The sequence below is a fragment of the Hippopotamus amphibius genome, chromosome 13 (assembly GCF_030028045.1).
Source record: "Hippopotamus amphibius kiboko isolate mHipAmp2 chromosome 13, mHipAmp2.hap2, whole genome shotgun sequence".
Classification (NCBI taxonomy): Eukaryota; Metazoa; Chordata; class Mammalia; order Artiodactyla; family Hippopotamidae; genus Hippopotamus; species Hippopotamus amphibius.
Genome location: NC_080198.1, coordinates 101,400,338 through 101,416,064, shown reverse-complemented (window position 1 = coordinate 101,416,064; position 15,727 = coordinate 101,400,338). Strand labels below are relative to the sequence as shown.

The window sequence follows — 15,727 nt, the reverse complement described above, 5'->3', positions numbered from 1 at the left end:
TGTTGCTGAGTCATATGAATAAGGTTAAAAAAATGGAGGAAGGTATTTTCAAGGCAGGTCTCACTTCCTTTAGATTTCCAGTTGCCTTTGGTTTCATTCTTACTTAACAAAGTAAAGATTCTCCAGGATTGCGCCTTGGCTGTCCTGAGGCCGCGCAGACGCCGGCGTTATGTGGGCATGACGCCAGGGCTGGCGTGCTACGAGAGTCGTGCTCGGATGTAAAGGAGCCTGGGCGACAACTCTGGGGCGAGAGGGGCTCTGGAGACAGGCCCTGCCGCGCGTGCGGGCCTGCGTGGCACCGTCTGTAACTGGGTGGGCACTGTGTTTCCTGGCAGATCTTCAACCTGATGAAGTTCGACAGCTACACGCGCTTCCTGAAATCCCCGCTGTACCAAGAGTGCATCCTGGCGGAGGTGGAGGGCCGCCCGCTGCCTGATGCACACCAGGTCCCCAGCAGCCCCACCTCCAAGCACAGCGTCAGCTCTGACCACTCGAACACGTCCACACCCAAGAAGGTGCCCGCCCGGCCGCGCCGGCCTCCCCTGACGAAAGCTGCTCTGCAGAGATGACAGCAGACGCCCCGTTGGCTTAGTCCTTCACTCGCAGGGCGTGAACGACCCTCTTAGGACGCGCATCTCCCCACGCGTCTTGTCTGAGCTCGGCGGGGCGGGAGGGGGCGGGGGTCCAGCTGCCGTTTCTGGAGAGGCTGGCGGGGCCGCGGCTCTGGGCTCGAGGGCTGGGACCCCCCCTCCCCCGCGGAGTGTGTGCCCCGGTTTCCCTTCCCACGCGTTTCACGTGGCGCTCACGTCACCTCACGCGGTTCTAACAGCGTTTCCGTTTGATGGCAGCTGAGTGGAAAATCGAAATCAGGGCGGTCCCTGAATGAGGAGTTGGGGGACGAGGACAGCGAGAAGAAGCGGAAAGGCGCGTTCTTCTCTTGGTCGAGGACCAGGAGCACCGGGCGCTCCCAGAAGAAGAAGGACCACGGCGACCGTCCAAACGGTTCGTGGTCCGTCGTGTGCGGGGTTGGGGGGTGCCGTGGCCCTACGGGGCAGGCCAGCTGGGGAAGCGGGAGCTCTGGGTCCTCTGAGAGGGGGGCATGGTGCCTTCTAACCCGCCCAGGCTAGGGCGCCCCACAGGTACCGCCCTCTTCTTGCTCGAGCAGTAGCAGGTGCTCTTGGTAGACCGTTTGGGAAACACAGCCAGGTGAGAAGACACAAGGACAGATGTCCTGGCCTCGGCCCACTCAGACGGCCTCTTGCTTTTCTGCCGTGTGCGGGGCCACGTGAGCCTTCGTAATTTTTGAGAGAAACGGTGACACCATCGTTTGGATATTGAGCATTTTCAAAATTGTATTATTGTAAATTTTAAAGGTCACCATTCTAGGTCTTTTCTCTGTTGGTTTCTTTCTCCTATGTGGCTGAGAAGATGGGGGGAAGGGCTGGAACGGGCGGGAGGGGGGCGGGTGGGGGCGGGGGATGGGACAGAGCGGGATGGGCGCCCACTGGGCGGGAAGCCCGAGCGGGAGGGTTTGGCAGCCTTTTCTTCTCCACAGACTGTCAAGAAAGGGATTATTTTCTGGGACATGACCTGCAGGCTGCAGGCCTGGTCGCCAGGTTGAAACCGGGCAGCCTGTCGAGGGAGCTCGGGCAGGGAGCACCCGACGGGGGAGGTGCCTGTGCGCCGCCAGGCGGTTCATAGAGTTTAGGTCTCCCTCCTCCTCGGTGCAGCCCTGAAGGGGGCCTTATCCCACTTCACAGAGGGTGGCCTGGGGGGCTGCGGCCTGGGTCGGTGCCTGAGGGGCCGGGCCCTGCTGGGGCGGTGGATGCATCTGTTCTTCCACAAGGAAGGGCAGCCAGACTGGGGGTGGGAGTGGTGTTGTCCACGGAGCCAGGGACCCCTGAGGACCGGAGATGGGGGAGAGCCTGGCTCTCCAGGTCTGTGTCGCCGAATGGGACCCCAGGCGGCCAGGGTGCCCATACCCGGCAGATCTTTGGAGAGCCACCTGGGAGGGCTCTAAACCCCGACTCCGGGGCTCCCCAGGAATTCTGACTCACTTGCCTGGCAGTCTGTTGCTTTTGGAAGGTGGGTCAGTGGGACCTGGGGGCCTCCGTCCAGTCGGGCCCCCTGCTCAGTGCCGAGGCCTCTGGCCAGCGGCATGCTCGGGGCAGAGCCGGGTGTTGTAAAGGTCCTTCCAGTAGCAGAGTCGCGGCGAGTGTTAGCTTGTGGTCAGCTCCGTTAGCGACATCGGACAGCATGAGTGCTGGCTCCCTCCGGACTTCACAGGAGGACGGGACGTGAGCCGTCGGCAAAGATGCCGTAACCGGCTGGCCTGTGAACCCGCGTGCTGAGATGGCAATTCCAGATGAAATGAAGGGCAGGGAGGCCCTGGGCTTACCTGCGTCTTGACCTGCTATCAGGCAGCAGGATCCTGGGGGCCACGTGGCCGCAGGCGGAGCGGAGTGCGGGCCTGCCGGGGTGGTGGCTGCTGGCTCCGGCTGTGTGTCGGGGTGAGGCCGCACCGCCGGAGGGCCTCTGAGCCTGGCTTCTGTGCCTCGAGTCTGTCTGTTCAGCCTAAAGGCAATGGGGGCTGTGGGAGACAGGACCACGTCGGGGCTTGTGCGCGTCTGTGTTAAGTGAGGCAGCACGAAGCTGGTGCTGCTGGGTGTTCTGAGTCCCTGTGTCCCCTGCAGACCCCCTGCACGCCAACGGAGGCCTGGGCCGCCGGGAGTCACAGGGCTCCGTGTCCTCAGCCGGAAGCCTGGACCTGGTGAGTCCCCGCGGAGCCACGTCCCTGCTAGTCGTGGGGTTCCCGGGGCCCAAGGGGAGCCGTTGGTGGATGGGGGAGTGCCCCTTGAGCACCAAGAATATCTCTGGGTTTATTTCTGAGACCTTTGTTCTCGGGAGGCACATTTCTCTGGACGCCCACAGGAGCAGGCAGGCGCTCGTCTCTGTCTCGGCACCTGCACGGCCCGTGAACTCAGACGCCCCCGTGTCTGTGCCTGGGCGCTGGGGCTGTGCCCCCCGGCTGCGGGCGGGGGGACGTGGGGGGCCCGGATCCTGCCTGGCCCTGTCCTCCCTCCCCGCCCACTGGGCTGCTCGTCCAGGCCTCGTTTCCAGTCACATGGAGGAGGCATGGGGCCGACCTGCTGGCTGGTTAGCGGTTGTCTGACGCCAATTTTGGAAAACCCTGTTGCTGTCGGCATCCTGGTCACGTTAAATGGTCAGGCAGTCGTTAGCGTAGGATGTCATTTCTTCTTCCGTTAGGACAACACCAGGGAGAGCCGTGAGGGTGGCCCAGGCACCAGGCAGCTGTGGCTGCCTAGCAGACCAGCCCCAAAACCCCGCAGCTTAAAACAGAGCCCGTTTATGATTGCACATGCATCTGTGGGAAGGGCTCGTTTGGGGCCATTTTGCAACGTCTGCCACCTACAGGCTAGTTTTCTGAAGTAACATTTGGGTGAAAGAGACGTTCAGACCCTAGGGGGACTTACTGGTAAGAACGTGACAGCCAGGGTGAGTTGGCGTTCGAAGGACATCTGCGGGAGCCGTTTCTCGCCAGGAGGCGACGCTGTGACGCGGGGACCCAGAGGTCTGCCCCGGGGCGCGCAGGAGCCCTGCTCCGAGTGCCGGTGAGGGGCCGCCCGCCGTCCTGCCTCGGTACACCCGCCGCAGACATCGCACCGCTGCTCTGGAAAGCTCACGTCCCCATTCCGCAGGCCTGTCTCCCTGCCGCAAGGCTGGCAGTGGGGGCACGTGGGCTGGGCCGCATCCGCCGCCCCCCCCCAGCAGAGGTGGTGGGCATTCTCTGGGCAAGAGGCACCCCAGGCTACAGCCTGTCTGCAGGGCCCGCCCCCTGCCAGCCCCCCAGGAGGAAGGGGCGGAGGCTCCCCTGTGCCCCTGACACCCTGCCTCCCCAGGCCCGCCCCTCCCACCCTGGCGGCCCAGGACGGGGGGCCTGACGCCCTCGGGTGTGCGCTGCTGCCCCCCGCCCGCTCTGCCAGCCCCTTCCCTCCGGCTCTCCTGCCGTCCCTCAGTCTGCTCCTCTCGGAAGGGCCTCTGGGCCTGGGAGCTTGGGCAGAAAGAACCAGAAAGGTGACCAGAAGTGGCAGAGCTTGGGCCTCGGGCCCTCCGCGTGGGGCCTAGCCTGCCTCACGCGTCCCTGCCCCCAGCCTGAGAGGCAGGCGAGGCAGCTCCTGGTCCCTGCGTGGCCTTCGTGGGCTCCGCAGGGTGACTCCATGTGCTTCCGGGTCAGGAGGCCAAGACCAGACCCCTGAAAACAACAGTGCGAAGGCCCATCCTATTCTAGTAGGAAAGCTCATTACCGTGGCTCGTGTGCGAGTTTAGACTCAGGCTGGAGACTGAGACTGTAAGGACGGTGCCCGTGGTTGAGAGCGGGGGCGGCCTCTCCTGTGTCCACCGGGAGCCCTGCCACTTAGCGGCCGTGTGTGCACCGTGCACCGTGCGTGTACCAGTACGCGTCTGCCTCGTGGGGCTGGGTGTGCCTGGGAGCCGCCCCGCCGGCCCCACAGCAGCCCATCCCCGACGTCCTCGCGCTCCCCCTGACCCTGTGCCCATCCCCCGTCTCCCTGCCCCCAGCCAGAGGCCTGCAGGACCCCGGCGCCCGAGCGCGACAAGGCGGCCAAGCACTGCAGCATCCAGCTCCCTGACGGGACGGCCTGCGTGGTGACCGTCAGGGCGGGGCTGACCATCAAGGAGGTCCTGGCCGGGCTCTGCGAGCGGCACGGCATCAACGGGGCTGCGGTGGACCTCTTCCTGGTGGGCGGGGACAAGGTAGGGCTGCGGAGACCCACCGCGGGCCTCTCCCTGGGGGGTGTCGGCCCCGGCGGGTCCTGTCCCTTGGGAGAGCCTGCCACGGGGCGAGCCGGCTGGTTCATGTCCGTTTACTTAAGCCTGCGGGTTCCCTGCCTCCTTGGCCTGTGTTGGGCCTCACGGCCACCTCTGCTCTGTGCTCCTGGACTGCACCGTGCGGTGCGTGTGACGGGCCCGTCCTGAGAGCTCAGTCTCGCTGCGCAGAACCCTTTGCGGGCTCCCAGAGGCTGGTCAGAAAGCGGCGGCCTTCTCTCCAGCTCTGGGTGGGCTGTGTCTGAAGCTGCGCTCTGCTCTCTGCATCTGTGCGCCCAGCTCCCGCTGACTCGGTCTCTGTTCCTTTCATGTGTTCTGAAGCCTCTGGTGCTGCATCAGGACAGTAGCATCTTGGAGTCTAGGGACCTGCGCCTAGAAAAACGCACTTTATTTAGGTAAGAAAAATGCAGTTGCCATTTCCATGAGGTTTCCAGAGTCACAGGGCTGTTTCTGACGACGGGCCCCTCTGGCCTCTGCCCTTCTGGGAAGGGAGTGCTGACACCCCCATCGTGAGCTCCGAGGGGCCACCGCACGCGGCCCCAGGCGTCCCCGGGGCCAGAGGGTCACGCTCCCGGCCTGCCGGCGACCACAGCAGGGCTGCACCTGGGGCAGGGCCGTCGTGTGGGGAGGGGCCGCTCCTTGCCGGGTGTGACAGCCCTGGCTCAGCCCACAAGACCCTAGAGAAGCCCCCTGTGGGCTCTCGCGCACGGCCCTGGGCTGCCTGGGTGAACGCTGTGGGTGCCGTGCTGCTCTGCTCTTGAGACAGTGTCCACGTGACGGTTGCCACGTGTTTGTGGCGAATGTGCCCCTGTTTCTCCCCCTCCAACCAGGCTGGATCTGGTGCCGATTAACCGGTCCGTGGGACTCAAGGCCAAGCCCAGCAAGCCCGTCACGGAGGTGCTGCGGCCTGTGGCGGCCAAGTACGGCCTGCGCCTGAGCGAGCTGGTGGCCCGGCTGGTGAGTGCCCAGGCTGGCGAGTGCCCAAGCTGCTGAGGGACGTGGGGCCCCTGTGCTCCGGAGCGCTGCCTGCTGAGGCCCGGTGGTCCGCAAAGTGAGCTGTGGCCGCGGGCGGATGGGTGTGGCTGGTGGGGCTGGTCTGCGGCTCCTCCACCCGCAGGCTCCGGGGAGGAGGTTGCCCCTGCTCTCTTGTTTCCCACCCTTTGGTGGAAACGCCTGCTGTGTATTTGTACCTCAGTCCTGCCCTCTGGGGTTTGGGTTGATATTTGAGATCTGGGGGCTTTGGCCCAGGGACACCAAGAAGAGAAAAAAATGAAAACCCTGCAGCCTCCCGCCGTTTGCAAATCTGATCAGATGAATGTGTGCATGCCGGGCGCTACCCGATCCATGCCAGCCTGTCGGGCACCTGCTGCTCGCCGCCCAGCTCCCCACGCTGAGGGTCTGACAGCTCTCTCAGGCTCCTCCAAGCCCGGCCCTCGGGCTCCTCCGCGAGTGGGTGAAGGTGGGGCGAGAGCAGAGTCCCTGCCCTTAGTGGAGGGCGTCCCCACACCTCTGTGCACCTGCTTTGAAATGCGGTGACTTATGACCCATTGGCCTGTGTTCTCCTTTCTTTAGAAAATGCGCTTTATCAGAGCTACTATTTTAAGTATTTTTAGGTTTTTTATTTTCTCTGAAATGGGCTCCAGAATTGTTCAAGAGCTTTGACGTGAACGAGAAGACCCGTTAAATTGTTTTCAGATGTCCCGAGCGTCTGCCCCCAAAGCCTGCCCCCCGCTCAGTGGGGGTGGGGGCACCATCCTAGAGCCTAGAATATGCCGGACGCAGGGGGATGTGGCCTGGGTCCCATGCGGCCTCCCTGCTCTTACTCTGTTGAGATCCTAAGCGATGGCTCAACCCCATGCCTGTTTCCCCATCTGTAAAATGGGGTGAGTCACGGAAGCGGGCACGTGGGGTTGCGGTGGGGCTTCCGGTCCCGAAGCGCCAGCCGGTGGTCAGGGCTCCTCTCCTGCTGGGCTGCTGAGGCCTGACCGGGAAGAGCCGTCCAGCCACCTCAGGGCTCAGGGCCAGGAGAAGTGGGGAGGGCGGTGCAGGGAGAGCTGTGGGTGGGCTGTGAGGATGTGGCTTTCCTTGAACCCTCCCACTGGCCCTCCTCGGTGAACTGTGGGCCAGGAAGTCGTGCGCCAGGCAGGACCCTGCCAACCGTGGCCCATCCCCCTCGGTCGGAGCTCAGACTGGGCCTTTGGTCACTGGGCAGTTTTTAAGAGCCAGCCTGCAAGTTCACATTCGTTTCTCCATGGAGGCTGTGGGGCTTGAACACCAGGATAGCCTCTCCAGGGGAGGAGGGCGGGGCCCCGGGCCTCAGGCCCGCCTGCCTCTTCCCCAGAGGGAGGCATCTGCCCCCCTCCCCAGCCACCTCCTAGCGCGTTGAGGACCAGCAAGGTGGGCTTGAGGGTTACCTCGTCCAGGTTGGGGGTAACGCGGAGACGGAGGCCAGCTTGACTTAGTGCCTAAAAGCACTGAACTCGTGGACGCAGATGTTACCGGCGCCCGCCAGGTGCTCTGCTCCTCCACCCCGGGTCTTCGACTGGACCCAGTGGCGCCAGCAGCCGCCACAGCCCCATCCACGCGGGTCCTCTGGGCACCTGCGTTCCGGGCAGGCCCGCAGCGCTGAGGATCCTGGTTATTCCATGTCAGGTGTCTGCGGCTGGCCCTGTCAGGTGGCAGGGCCTGGGGTCTCCTGGCACGTGACCCCCTCAAGCCAGGGACGGTCTTGCTGGCCGACGGACCGCACGCAGTTGCTCCAGAAAGTTCCAGCCTGGCCTAGCACTCACTGCCCCATCTCTGCCTCTAGAATGGAGAGAAGGAGCCCCTGGACCTCGGAGCCCCCATCTCGAGTCTGGACGGACAGCGGGTCGTCTTGGAAGAGAAGGACCCCTCCCGAGGGAAAGGTGAGCAGGCGCCACCGCCCCCGTCCTTCCGGCCTGCCGGGTCCCGGGGCTCTGCCTCCCGAGACCTCCTGGCCCTGCTGCCCCGGGTCTCGGGGACGCTGCAGACGCCCTCACTTGGGCTTAGGGTCTCACAGGGCCCGGCGACCCCCTGCCATGGCCATGTTCAACCCTGACCAAGCGTCTGACTGCGGGCAGGAGGCCCTGGGGCCTCTGTGTGTCTTCTCTGCTGCGAAAAGGGCTGACAGGCCCGGCCGGACCCCTGGGCGGCCCTGAGGGTCCAGCATACCCTGGAAAGTGCTCTGTTCCTGGGAGGCCTCCCTGTCCCTCTGCACAAGGGACTCAGGACCCCAGGGCATCGCTGCCCAGCCTCGGCCCAGCAGTGGCTGAGGTGGGGGACTGGGGTGACGGAGGCCCCTGTGCCTTATGCATTTCCAGGGCCCTTTCCCCTGTGGCGCCTCAGCCGTGCGGCCTCGCCCTGCAAACGGGGCTCCCCCAGCAGTGTGGCCACAGAGGCTCAGTCGGGTCACCCAGCCTGGCCCTGGGCCTCGGGGACCCGCACTCCCTGGAGCGCTTGGCCCCCTCCCGGGGGGAGGGCGGGGGCGGGGGTCTCCCGGAGGGAGCCTCCCGTCGTCCACTGCACAGGGGAGGAGGTGCCGTGTCCGGAGCTGCCCCTTCCCTTTCCCCAGGCTGTGGTGGCCCCTCTGCCCTCAGCACCTGCTCCTCGTCCCCCTCTGGGCCCATCTGGGTTCTAGAGAACGCTGTGCGCCCTCCCCGTACCTAGTAACCGGCCACGGGGGCCCAGCGGCCTGAGCTGGGCGCAGGTGCTCAGCACCTCCCTCCAGGTCTGATGAGGTCGGAGCTCCCGGCCGCGTGCGCGCAGGTGAGTCTGAAGGCGCGGCTGCAGGCAAGTGCGTGCAGTGTGTGTGGGGCGCTGCCCACAGGCCAGAGGGCCGGGGCTTTGCCAGCCCATCCTGGGCCAGGGGCGTGGTCTTTGGACCACGAGGGCCCGCAGGGGCCAGCCTGCAGCCCTGACTTGGGGCAGTGGCCGGGTTTGAAAATACGTAATAAATGTGAGCCCCTCCTACTTTCTAAAGACGTTTGTGCCAAATAGTACCCGAAGGTGCTTTCACTCTCCACGGGACCACAGAGTCCCTGTAGACACACTCAGCTGCCAGCCTTCTGCGTCCCACTCACGCAGGCCTTGCCCAGACGTGGCGGGCGCAGGGGACTGGTCCTCTTGGCCCCACGCGGGTGCTTTGGCCTGAATGTCCGTGTAGATAAGGGGCCTCTGAAACCTTTGGCTTCCGTACAGCTTTGCTCTCAAAGATATAAGCGTGATGATATGAAATGTTGGGGTGGATCTGTGGTTCACTGCAGCTGTAAAGCTTATCTCACCATGTTCAGCGTCTGCAGATAAACAGAAAAGTGCGCCCGGCAAACAGAGCGCCGCGGTAAACACCAGCTCCAGAAACCACTCGGCTACGGTAATTCCCCTCCGCGCCCCAGCCGCCCTCTGCCCTGTTGGGCCGGCCCCTGGTGGAGGGGTCTTCTTGGGGTCCCTTTGCGGTGCCCGCTCCCGCTAGCCCGGGAGCCGCTGGGCGGGTGGGCGTGCCTCACGGGCTGTTGGTGTTGCGGTCTTAACCATTGCGACGAATTTTCTGCTACGCATGTAAAGTCTGAATCGATGCAGTCTGTGTTTCAAAGACCCTTTTATGTGACTGATGCACTGTGTTGTCATGTGTCTGAAATGTGAGTGGAACTTTGACTTTCCTTCTGACACAGGGAGAGGAAAGAACACTAGGCAAGTCTAATTCTATTAAAATTAAAGGAGAAAATGGGAAGAATGCTAGGGATCCCCGGCTTTCAAAGAGAGAAGAATCTATTGCAAAGATTGGGAAAAAAAAATATCAGAAAATTAATTTGGACGAAGCAGAGGGTATGTGTACTTTTTAAAACTTGCACGTTTTTCATGAATGCAGTGTCAGTGTTCCACCACGATCACGAGACCCTCCTCCGAGTGACTGACATTGGGGTGGCTGCGACCCCGTCACGCTGAGAGCTCGCCCCCGTGTCTGTCTGCGGCTGTCTGTGTAACTGAAGCCCCAGTTTTCAGACTGAGAGCCGGGTCCCTTAGGCCTCAGGGAGCCCCCCCGTGGGGCTGCAGCAGGTGGTCTCTGTCTCCCCCTCACAACCGGCTCCGGCTCAGAGTGGGGCTCAGGACCAGGGTCCACGTCCCAGGCGAGGAGGAGGCCGGCGGGAGGGCCCTGGCCTCGCTGACCTCCGCTGGTCAGAGGCCCCGAGGAAAGGCTGTGCCTTAGGCCATGGGGGCCTGCGGGACAGAGGAAGGATGGCGTGAGGGACAGACAGGGAGACGTGGGAAACTTCCTTTTCTTCCAAAAGCTTGTAGCAGAGAGAAGCTCTCGCATTGACTCAAAACTGAGCGCTGTTCCTATGACCCGAGCTGCACTCCAGGGAGCCCTTCCCGGTCAGCTGGGCTCGTCACAGCTCCTGTGGCGTCCGGCAGCGGGCCGGAGTAAAACGTACCCTGCTCTGAGGGTCTCGCTTTTCTGAGAGCCATTAAGATTTGAGGTTTTAAGCTCCTTGTCGGTCAGAAGCTAGAAGTGTAATTTAAGCCACGAGAAGGCTCAGGGTAGCCACCATCCGCTTTGGATGGTGAACTTGAGTCACAGCTGAGGATCCACCCAGGTAAGAAAAAGGAGAGCTCTGGGGTGGGGGTGGCGCAGCCAGGAAGCTGGAGGTGCCCAGCAGGGGGTGCGGGGAGGGGCGGCCTGGGGGGCTGTGGAGCTGCCAGTGGGAGAGGGGGTTGAGGGCCCCATCCGGACCGCCCACTGCCCCAGGGCAGGGCCCCCCCCCCAAGGCCGCCCGCACACGGCTCTAGGCTGGATCACCAGCCCCGGAGGCCAGGGCTCCCGGCTCTGTCAGGCTGTGGCGTCTGGTCAGCGGCCTCCCTCCTGCTCAGAAGGTGGCATCGGACGCGGGCGGAGCGCAGCCGTGAGCTGCTGGCCTGGCGGCCGGGAGCCAGTCCAGGGAGGAGTGGAGCTCCTCCCGCCGCCTCCCTGTGGCGCTGCGGGTGGAAGCAGGAGGCCGGGGGAGGTCCTGGGGCCGTGGGACAGAGCTTTCCAGATGGGTTTGCTGTGTGTGTGTGCCGGAGGGTGAACGCGCGACAACGTGGTCGATGTGGGTTTTCTTCCAACAGAGTTTTTTGAGCTCATTTCCAAAGCTCAGAGCAGCCGAGCCGACGACCAGCGCGGGCTGCTGAGGAAGGAGGACCTGGTGCTGCCCGAGTTCCTGCGCCTGCCCCCCAGCCCCCCAGGGCTCGCCCTGTCCCCCGGGGCCGCCACCAAGGCCTTCGGCGTGGGACCCGCAGCGGGCCACGGCGAGGAGCGCGCTCCCCGGTCCCGAGAAAGCCCGGCCACCAGCCCGGGCTCCGCCGACAGCCCGCCCCTCTGCACCCCCGAGACCCCCAGCCCCCCGGCGCAGGACGTGGAGGCCGGGGGCGTCCAGACCGTGGAGGGCGAGCACGTGGCCGACCTGACGCTCACGGGGGAGGGGGACATCGGCAGCCCCAACAGCGCGTTCCTGCCACCGCCCCCCACCCCGCGGGGCTCGGCCGCGCCTCCGAGACCAGGTACCTCCAGGCGGGACGCCCCTGCTCCCCTCTGACTCTGCTCCTCCCCGCCCGCCCGGGCCCGCCCGGGGTCGTCCACTGGTGTTGGTGTCGTCCACCCGGTGTCGTCCACCCGGTTTCCAGTGAAGAAGAGATGGCGGTGGTGCGTGACCCCCTGCCCCGTGGCGCCTCTCAGGAGGTCTCAGCGCGGCCGCCGCCTTGGTTACTGTGTTGGTCGCGGCTGCCTCAGCCTTCTCTGCAAGGACCCAGTGGCCGCTGAGGTCGGAGCGTGGCCGGGATGGGTGGCGCGGGGCTGGGGGGGTCCCGTGGTATGTGACACTCGTGAGTGGTGCTCTCCCGCCGCCTCTCCCTGGGTCCCGGCATCCACGCCGCCAAGCAAGGCCCTGGGAATTTCTGGAAAATCTATGTGTTACTTTTACAACCTGGGTACTTAGCATTTTTAGTATTTTAATCTCAAGACTGAAAAAAACAGTATTTGTCTTGAGCACGTGGGCAAAGGCCCGCGTGATTAGGGCAGGAGGACTGCACTCACCCTGCAGTCTGGCCGCAGGGAGGCCTGTCCACCCTCCGCCCAGGGGTCAGACAGCACGTGGGGCCGTGTGCCCCTGCGCCGGGATTCCCGTGGGGGTCCCTGACCCCCGGTGGTCACAGGCGTCCCTCCAAGTGGAAGCGTGAGCTTAGCGTGTCAAGGTGGGCAGAGCGGCCGGCGGTGGAACCGTTTCTGAGACGCAGGAGTGTTAGCAGAAGCGAGGCCTGGCCTCCCAGAGAGGGGCTTCCAGGAGCAGCGCCGCCCTCGCCCCACGAGCGCCGCGGCCTGTGTCCCCGGCCCCGCGGGGTAGGCGAGGAGCCTTGTCCGAGCAGGCACCCTGGAGCCCTTGGTGCCGCCCTGGAGCCCTTGGTGCCGCCGTCCTGCTCGGCGGCCTGTGGTGCGCGGACACTAGGTGGGGGGCTGCTGGTGGGGGTGGCGCGGAGGCCGTCTGTCATCTGAGTCCTGTCCCGGGATTGGGTCCTGTGGGGCCTCCGCCGTGCCTCCGTGGGGACCCGGGGAGGGATGGTCTCTGGTTCCGTACGTGTGGGGTCCCCGGGCTTTGCAGGACAGGGCTGTGGGCCTGGGCTCCCGTGCCTCCCCGCGGAGACAGCACGCAGATGTGAAGCTGGGAGGAGCCGCGGCCTTCCTCGCATGTCGCCTGCGCTGCGACCTGACTTCCCCTCTGCTCTCCCCGTAGACACCTGTGTGCAGTTTCACCTGTGTGTTGAGTCTGTGCTCTTCCAGGAGAAATAAACTCTACATCTCATCATTGGACTGGTTTAAAACTCTTTCCTTTCTCATTTGAAAAACTGTTTCCTCTTTAGAAAACTATAGATGTATTTTAATCCAGGGGAAACATTGCACATTTTAATGGAATTCGTTGTGTTTTCTTTAACATACTGGCTTTTGAAAACAGACCATTCTCTCGGCAGATAGTCCCAAGCAGCCCCCGTGTACCTGCAGACACGGCCGTGCGAGGCCGGCAACCACGAGCTGCTCCGGGAGGCTGGACACTGGGGGCCGGGGTGGGAGCTGGCGCACACAGGGCCACTGCCTCGCGACCCTGGGAATTCCAGGGTCGGGTGTGCGGCGGGAGAAGGCTGGGTGCCAGGCAGTGGTGGGTGAGGCGGCCGGGCCAGAGCCTTCCCACTTGCTGCCCGTGAACCCAGAGCCCAGGCTTGCTGGCTGAGCTCCCCTCCGGCTCCTCCGGCTCCACGTTCCAGGAGCGGGGTGTCAGCCCTCGTGGTTGACCCGGTCGGGGCTCAATCTTCCCACTCTTGCTGTCCGCATGGGCCATGTGATGCCCCCCCCCCCGCGCCTCCCGGAGCATCGCCGGAGCCCACCGATGCCCCGTGCACTGCCCATCCCTGATGAGTAGGAACCCAGGTGCTCTCAGCGCCCTGCGGGCACCTCCTGACCCCCGGCCGGGGCCAGCTCATGGCCATCGCCAGCTCCCAGCCCCCAGGGAGGCGGGGACCCCGGATGCGTGGCTGCCCGGCTGTCCTGATCAGGGAGGACAGGGAGGGGCCTTGAGGGTCTGTGATCGGCCAGTGTCCTCCTCCGCACCCCCTCCTGTGAGGCGCCTGCTCACCCCACTCGCCCCGCGAGGTCCCCGGTGGGATGGCCTTCCCCTCGGGCTAGCCAGACGCACCCTCCGCGCATCCCAGGAGCCTCGCGTCCACCTGTGTGATGTGGAACCGCACCCGAGGTTCCCCAGCCGGTGGAGGACACCGCAGACACCCTTGGGCCAGCGTGCGTCTGGACGCGGCACCAAACTGTATTCTTGGGATCCAGAGGGCAGGTTTCACTTGGACCTCCTAGCGATTCTAGGTGCTGGGAGCTTTTTTCCTGGATGGTGGCGGCTGTGGCCCCTCCGTCCTGGGCGAGAGACACAGTGTGGTGATGCCGCTGGGCCCTGGGATGTGGAGCCCAGGGCCGCGTCTGGGCCGTGCAGCCTGGGGCAGGTGGGGGGGCTGCCAGCTCTGTGCCGCCACGTGGGGAGTGTCCCCTGAGAGCCGTGCTGCACTTGCACTCGGACCCTCGGTCCCCAGCACCCACGTACAGAGAGGCCTGTCCGTGCCCGACGTGGCCGAGGGATGGAGGTCCTCGGACAGCCACACACACGGCCCAGGCACGGAGCCCGCAGGACACAGCCTTCCAGCAGAGCCTGCGTGGGTTTGGTCCTAACCCTGGCCGCCTTCCCCACCATCGCCGGTTTGGTTTCCAACAAGCCCCTGGGCCTTGGTGGCCATTTCCCGTCCCAGGAGGACTGGCTGGGCGGTGGTGTGAGTCCTCTGTCCCAGCAGAGCGAGCATCAGGTTCTGAGGTCGTTGTCCACGGCTCTGCAGAGGGCGGGGCCGGCCTCAGGGCTCGTCACCCAGCGGGCGAAGACCCTGTGTCCGCGTCGGTGGACGTGGAGAGGGCGTGGGAGTCGCCTCCAAAGGGCACCGTCTTCCCAGGGAGAAAGGAGTGACTGTTGAATGGGGTTGTGGCCGAGGAGGGGGCTGTCTTCACTGCTGACCGGTGGCCATGGCGGCCCCGGCCCAGCCGTCCCCCTGCCCCCAGGTGTCGTTGGGCCGGGTGGGTCCTTGCCTTGGCCCCGGGCTGAGCACTTAGCTGGACACCGGAATGCCAGGTGCAGGGCTTGACCTTGTGCAGTCTGCTGTCCCGGGGGTGTCTGGCGCCCCTCGCAGGCCCTGAGCTCAGAGAAGTCTCTCCCTACCCACCCCTCCCTCTGTCCAGTAGGTGAGCCCTCCACCCCCACCCAAGCCTCTCAGCCAGCACTGGGCGGCGTTACTCAGAGGCCACAAGCCCACACAAGGGCCACGCCCTTCACCTTGGCAGTGAAGGTAGCTGGGCCACCTGCCCTTGGTGTGGCCGTGCGTCTCAGGAGCCCCTCTGCACCTGGCTGCTCCGTGGTCAGCCAGCCCCCCGACCCTGCAGCCTGGACCCCCAGCCACAGTCTTGGTGTGTCACACGTGCTGGTCCCAGGTCTGGGGACAGCAGGGGAAGCCCCGCCTTGCTCCAGCTGTGTACAGGCCAGCAGCCGCAGGGGCTCCAGCTGCCCATCCTGGGGCGTCGGGGCTGCGCGGGACAGCTGTGCATCTCCCCAGCCCAGGGCCCAGCCTCCTGTGCTACGCTCGCCCCGCCCCCCCCCCACGCTCCCCGCCTCCCACTGCCCCGCCACTGCCAAGTTTGCACTTGTCCGTTCAGATGTCCCCTCTCTCCAGCAGAGGCCTGGCAGCCGAGGGACAGCCCCACCATGCACACCTGCCTTCCGGGCAGACAGCCCAGCCTCCCAGCGCAAACCACGATGTGGCGGGGCGGCTGCCTGCCCTTCTTGGGGACACGCTGGCACTCGGGGTCCCGGGGAGGGCAGCCCTCTGCCAGGCCTCTCTCCAGAACCCCTTCCAGAGGAGCGTGTTCTGACGCCCCAGCCTTGCCCTGGCTGGAACGGACCTGAGTCCTTCCGCCAGGTGCTCAGGGGCTCCTACTCTCGCCCGGCCCACCCCACGGCTTCCACGGCCTCCAGCCTGCACGGGCTCCTGCCCCTGCCCGGCCCACTCCACGGGCTCCCCAGGGCTGACCGCGCTGGCCCAGCACCCCCTCCCCAGACCCCAGCACGGGTGGTGACAACTCCTTCTTCCTGGCCGCTCAGGCCGATGGCCCTGGGTCTTCCCCTGCACGTGCGTCTCCCCCGTGTGCCCTGTGGTTGGTCTGCTCTACCAGACCTCTGGGTCTCTCCCCGTGGAAGCCACGCGCCGCCAGTGGCCAGCA

General features: G+C 65.0%; 1 protein-coding gene across 4 annotated transcripts in view; it reads left to right on the top strand.

Annotated features, from left to right (window-relative positions):
- RGS12 (regulator of G protein signaling 12) overlaps positions 1–15,727 on the top strand; it is a 120,540-nt gene that overhangs the window by 100,633 nt on the left and 4,180 nt on the right. Inside the window, exons 8-17 of one of the 4 annotated variants that reach the window (XM_057704707.1) lie at positions 336–515; positions 849–1,002; positions 2,694–2,770; positions 4,600–4,794; positions 5,188–5,261; positions 5,697–5,823; positions 7,676–7,772; positions 9,177–9,256; positions 9,555–9,708; positions 10,990–11,421. In XM_057704707.1, coding sequence (XP_057560690.1) covers positions 336–515; positions 849–1,002; positions 2,694–2,770; positions 4,600–4,794; positions 5,188–5,261; positions 5,697–5,823; positions 7,676–7,772; positions 9,177–9,256; positions 9,555–9,708; positions 10,990–11,421 — 1,570 coding nt within the window. The other 3 variants (XM_057704709.1, XM_057704710.1, XM_057704708.1) reach the window with 3 other exon arrangements.